General features: G+C 34.9%; 1 protein-coding gene across 1 annotated transcript in view; it reads left to right on the top strand.

The window, feature by feature from the left end:
- The window catches only part of LOC102583874 (proteasome subunit alpha type-5), a 7,673-nt gene extending 2,602 nt beyond the window's left edge, over positions 1-5,071 (top strand). The window contains exons 4-9 of the mRNA XM_006352905.2: positions 667-780; positions 874-975; positions 2,184-2,242; positions 3,917-4,019; positions 4,663-4,728; positions 4,809-5,071. Of these exons, the coding sequence (XP_006352967.1) occupies positions 667-780; positions 874-975; positions 2,184-2,242; positions 3,917-4,019; positions 4,663-4,728; positions 4,809-4,901 (537 nt within the window). The 3' untranslated portion in view covers positions 4,902-5,071. The remainder of the gene's footprint in view (positions 1-666; positions 781-873; positions 976-2,183; positions 2,243-3,916; positions 4,020-4,662; positions 4,729-4,808) is intronic.
- The last annotated feature ends 929 nt before the right edge of the window (positions 5,072-6,000 follow it).

The following is a 6,000-nucleotide window of genomic DNA, read 5'->3' as shown; positions in this document are numbered from 1 at the left end:
ATACTTTATACTAGATTTTGAGCACTTTGTTGCTCAGGGGGAGTTTAGTAGCCTTGTATGTCGATTATGTGAGTCACTCTATGGTCTGAAGCAGTCTTTGCAGGTTTGGTTTGGGAAGTTCAACACTGGAATTTTATCACTCGGTGTTTTATCAGTATTATGCATCAAATCCAATATTTAATGAGAAGACAAACACATTGATATTGACTTACATTATGCATCAAATCCCGTATTTAATGAGAAGACAAGCACATTGAGATTGACTGTCAATTTTGTGAAGTCGACTGATCAACTTGCAGATATCTCACCAAGCTCCTCATCAGTCCTCGTGTTAATTACATTTGTAACAAGCTAGGTACATGAATTGTATGCACTAGCTTGAGGGGGAGTGTTGGAATAGGAATAGATTTATACAATCCTATTAGAATAGGAATATGTTTATACAATCCTATTAGAATAAGAATAGGTTTATACAATCCTATTATAATAGAAATAGTAATAGAAATAGAAATAGGAATACTAAATAGTATCCTACTTGGTAAAGGATTGTATTCTAGGGTCTATAAATAGGATCTCAATGTAATAATGTACAACAACAACAATTCAATAATATTCTTTTTCAATATCTCTCACAGTTCATTCATGACAGTTTTGATATTCTTATAGGAGCCAAGCAGTGTGGAGAAAATTATGGAAATTGACGAGCATATTGGCTGTGCAATGAGTGGATTGATAGCTGATGCACGGACTCTTGTGGAACATGCACGGGTTGAAACTCAGGTATTTAGGGAAACATCTTTAACCTTCAAGTATTTGTGTGATAGTGGTAAATTGCTGATTTTGTGTTGTTGTTCCCTCTTCCCCTTTTAACAGAACCATAGATTCTCTTATGGTGAGCCCATGACTGTTGAGTCCACTACCCAAGCTCTCTGTGATTTGGCGTTGCGATTTGGTGAGGGCGATGAAGAATCTATGGTGAGATTCTTTTTACTTTAGTAGAGTACTCTTTGTTTCTCTCTGAACAACTATCTTTCAGTTAAAAATTAGTGGTGCCTTATTTTGTAGAAGGCATCTTTTCCATTTTCCAATATTATCTTTTGCTGTTCCCTTGTTATTTTGACTAAAAAATTAGTTGGAACTAAACAGATGACTTTATATGAAGTGGAATTTAGATTTTAAGCTAGTTATGTTAATTTCATCAAGTGAATAAGTAAAATAAATATAAACCAGCAACTACTTCATGTGACATAAGGTGAAAATAAATATAATTAGTGATAGTTCCTTGTTCCCTTCTCTTTATGTCTCACTAAAGGACTTGTGCATGTATCTCAAGTGCTTTCGAACATTGCCTATGCTGACTTTAGAATGAAAAGGTAATAGGTCACTACATTTATCTCCTCCCCCCTCCAAAAAAGAGATCAGTGATCAGCGTGAAGATCGTTAGGCAGTGATCATCTCTATATGTGTCTGTTTCTCAATTTGTAGTTGTATTTCAAATGCTCTTGCATATGCCAGCTGGGTAGTGATAGATCCAGAGGCTGGCTGTTGAGTCTGAGATCCTCTTAGGTGCTAGGACCTAGGATCACAGTTTATCAGCTATATAAGTGCATTTGCTCTTCTCTTTACATTCTATATTCTAAGGAAAAACGATGCATGATACTTATAAACTTTGCTTGTAAAGAACTCATGAAGTTCGAGTGGTGATTCTATATAGTGTAAGCTGGACAAAAGATATGCTTAGCCTGTCTGGTTATCTTGGACAAAAGGAAAGAGGAGAACGGGAGAGGGCAAAGGGTTATTTATGATTTAACTAGTTAGTTAATTAAGTTGTTTATGGATAAGTTTATAATATTATCATTGAATTAATCTGTTTGGAATTACCTGGTTAATTTTGATCATATTCTGTGGTGTGCATTTTGCTCTAATGACTGTCTTGTGCTGATCTAGTTTCCTCATTTCCTTTTTTTTTTTATTTCATAACATATTCTAAAAAGTTGGATGTCTGGAGATTATCAGTGTTATTGAAGAAGTTTGTCAGAAGAAATAGACATTCTTCCGTAGTTTCTACAGTTGACTTACTCATCAGCAGGATTAGAGTTTCCCTTATTGTTATGTTTTGAGTATTGTAAGGTCAGATCTCCTACCTTTATGTATTAATGGTCTATCTCGTTTGTTTTATGCAGTCCAGGCCTTTTGGTGTGTCCCTTCTCATTGCTGGTCATGATGAGAATGGTCCCAGCTTGTAAGTCTTTGCATCTCTTCTATGATAGTATTGGAAACTATGATATTTTTTTTTCAATATTTTCTTCTCTTGGTATTGAATCAACTGTGATAGAGCTGCCGGAATATTATCTTTCAGATACTTCCTTCTTCTCCCAAATTTGCTTTCGAATACTACTTTGACTTTTTGGACTTATGCATATTGGATCTCGAGAAAACGATGTAAATATTTGACTAGAAATTCCACTGCATCTCAGATGCATTAATTCTAAAGCTCATGGGAAAAACTCCTTTACACTTTTTTGGACAAAACTTCTTTTCACTTATTTGACCATGTTTTCTATAAATTTCATCAAGTCACTCTAATATACACAAATCATCTTAATATAGTGTTGAACATCACTTCTAAAATTTAATTCTATTTTCATTAGATAATGAGCTTTTTTTTTAATGTAAAATGAATTCTATCTCAATTAGTTGAAAAATACTTTCATATAAATTGAATATTAAGCACTTAATATATTACTCCTTCTAGTTCATATTAAGTGAATTGTTGGGGTATGACACACACCTTAAGAAAAATATATAAGGATATATATCAAAGACTATTTTCCACTATTACCCTTTTGATTATTCCCAAATTTTTCTCATAGAAAATGTAAAGTAGTTAAGAACCTCATTAAATGAAGGGTAAATATAGAAAAAAGTCCCGGCAATTCTCTTGAACTTTGCATACTTCACTTATTTTGAACTATGAAAAAAAGTCCCAACAATTCACTTAATATGGACGGGAGGGAGTACTAGTTTTTCCTTGCTTTTGGGGTCCCTTCCCCTCCATGTAGAACATCCCTTTACTCAGCACTAGTATTGTTTTTGTTTTTTTGAGATTGGACAAGTATTCTTTTTGTAAGGTCAAATTATACGCTTTCCTTAAATAGAGTTAATTAAGAAGCACGGAGATTTCATCCTAGTGCTCAAACGTCTACTTTAAATTAGATGCCTAACATAAAACCATCCAGGAAGCACTGCCCATTGTCACGATTTGATCCACGCCATTTTAAAGCTCTACTTAATAAACTATAGTTCTCTATTCCCAGCAGGAGAAGGGTAAACGGTCATTGGTCGTTGCATATTGGCCTGAGCTCAACAAGGATGATTGTGTATTAGCCTACCTGTCATGGTTGTCACATTTGGTGTCTTATGTATTAGGCACTGGCTCACTAAAACCTACCTCTCCAGAATTACTACAATGCTGCTCTAATATTATCTCCTAATCCCTTGTTATAGTCTTTTGAGCTGAGGGTCTACCGGGAAGAGCCTCTCTACCCCTCACAAAGGTAGGGGTAAGGTCTACATACATCCTATCTTCCTAGACCCAACTTGTGGGATTACACTGGGGTATGTTGCTGTTGTTGTTAATGAATATTAAATACTGAAGAGGTCAAAAGATCACATTCCTGGAAATGATGCTACCAACTGGCGATGATAAATTGGGCTTTTGTGTGATGAGCTGCTAAAATCAGACCTTTGATTATATTTGGTTTTTCCTAAGAAAAGTACCGGATTCAGAATTTCATAAGCATACTGTTAATGTTACATAGTTTATTACTCCGCCTCTCAGTACTTCCTCCCCTGATTGTGGGTATCAAGGGACATAATTTGTAGATACTGAATGTTGCCCAATTTTGATGTGCAGGTACTATACTGATCCCTCTGGTACATTCTGGCAATGCAATGCTAAAGCTATTGGGTCAGGTTCTGAAGGTGCTGATAGCTCTTTGCAGGAGCAGTATAACAAGGTATCTAAGTTTTCTTATTTTTCTAGTGAAACCATGTCCTATAGTCCTAATTACGGTCCAGTCTGCAGCAGGCTGGAGGTAATGTTGCTAGTGGAAGATGTAATAATAGGTCCTGTTCCTTTTATTATTCACCCTCATTTCAACTTTTTGGATGCTTGAATGCTGGAGAACTTCATGAGTTCCGCATATATAAAGTATCTTCCGTGGAAGCCCGAGAAGTAGAGGAGGATTTCCCCTCCTTATATTTTTGCCCTAAATAGCAGTTCAAACATGATGTCCAACCTTATTTTTTCGAGTAGCTAGTTTGGTTGGTGATGTGCTCACCCACTTGTACGCTTCCAAACAAGCATGCTAGCCTTCGCACCTCCTAAAATAGATGTTTGTGGAAACGAGTATTCAAGAAATCTCGTGTTCTATCTTCATAACTGTTGTCCAGTCTGCAGCATCTTGGGGTTGTTTGATGCTTTCCGTCACCTTCAACCCCTAAGACCATTCCCCTCTTCTCTTCCTCCAATAGAGGGAAGTAAATCAGTCACTTTTCACTCATAAATTTTAAATTGTAGGTGGCTATTTTTGGAACCGAAAAGCTGGAGTTTAGTTTTTATATGGTTCTTAAAGCTGATCTAAAGTCGATTTTCTGCAGGACCTTACCCTTAAAGAAGCTGAAACCATAGCACTGTCCATTCTTAAGCAAGTGATGGAAGAGAAGGTAAGCAATAAGCCTCATGACACTTCTATTTTCATGATTTCGTTCCTTGTTTCTGAAAAAGCTCCCACTGTTTGATTCAGGTGACTCCCAATAATGTTGATATTGCAAGGGTATCTCCAACTTACCATCTATACTCACCATCAGAGGTGGAAGAGGTTATCAGCCGCCTATAAGAAAGCGCTCGTTAATGATAATTTTCTTGTATGACAAATACTTGCTTGCAGCCCTGTAGTTAATTGGGTTGTTTTTTCCTTCTTCCAAGGCTGGGAATTGATTCAGACAAGTGTTTTCTGTATGCTCATTACATTATTTGCTTCAAGGATTTAAGAATTTTTCGGTCCCACTCCATCTATATCTCTTGCTGATTTATGAGTTGGGATTTGTTCTGAAAATAGGAGTTTTAAGTGTTCTGAAAGCAAGAGGCAAGTACAATATTATGTAGGATTATATAAATAGGGGTTTAAATTTTCTTGAATGAAATATTTCCATGTATCTTAGTTTAATTGGATACGGAATTTAAAACTTGCGATTTTAAACATAATATGTGAAATGTTGAAATTAAAGAATGATTAAATGAGTATAACAAAGTGACAGTATTTAGTTTTTGAAGCAGATTTAAAAGTAAAGGGACTTATAAATTGAAACATGAACTCCATGCCTTTGTTAATTATATGACTTCCACCATATGTATAAATCTTTGGGGTTTATTGCTCATGAACAAAAAAGAGTAACAAGTTGAAAAATTGAACATATTATATTGTCACAAATGAAAGAAAATCGAAGTCACATCCATCCTAGCACTAAGAGATTGTTCGATAGAGTGAATTAGTAATAATAACGCATGCATTAAGTTTATGTATTAGTAGTATGTTTTTTGAAATATTTTTTCAAACCCAAGATATTGGGTTTTGTCCCATCGATGTTTTTGCAGCTTCTTTATTACTAATAGAATGGTTAGAGGACCAAAAATTTAACCAAAAAATAATTAATACATGAAAATTCATGGTATTAGTAATGCACTGAGTTTTAAGATGTGTATTAGAATAATTAAAAACACAATTGCCCCTCAAAATTGTTTCTACATCATTTCCACCATATGTAATGGATATTATTTTTAATATACCAAATCAAACAAGATATTAAAAATAATCTCTTTATAACTAATTGTGCATTATTAATACATCCTATTCAACAAAACAAATTTATGAGTTATTAACTCAGAATTCGACTCACATAAGGGTGACAAATGGGTGAATTTGTCAAATTTGAGTG

Source organism: Solanum tuberosum, unplaced genomic scaffold (assembly GCF_000226075.1).
Source record: "Solanum tuberosum cultivar DM 1-3 516 R44 unplaced genomic scaffold, SolTub_3.0 scf00141, whole genome shotgun sequence".
Lineage (NCBI taxonomy): Eukaryota > Viridiplantae > Streptophyta > Magnoliopsida > Solanales > Solanaceae > Solanum > Solanum tuberosum.
This window is presented reverse-complemented; position numbering and strand designations above follow the sequence as displayed.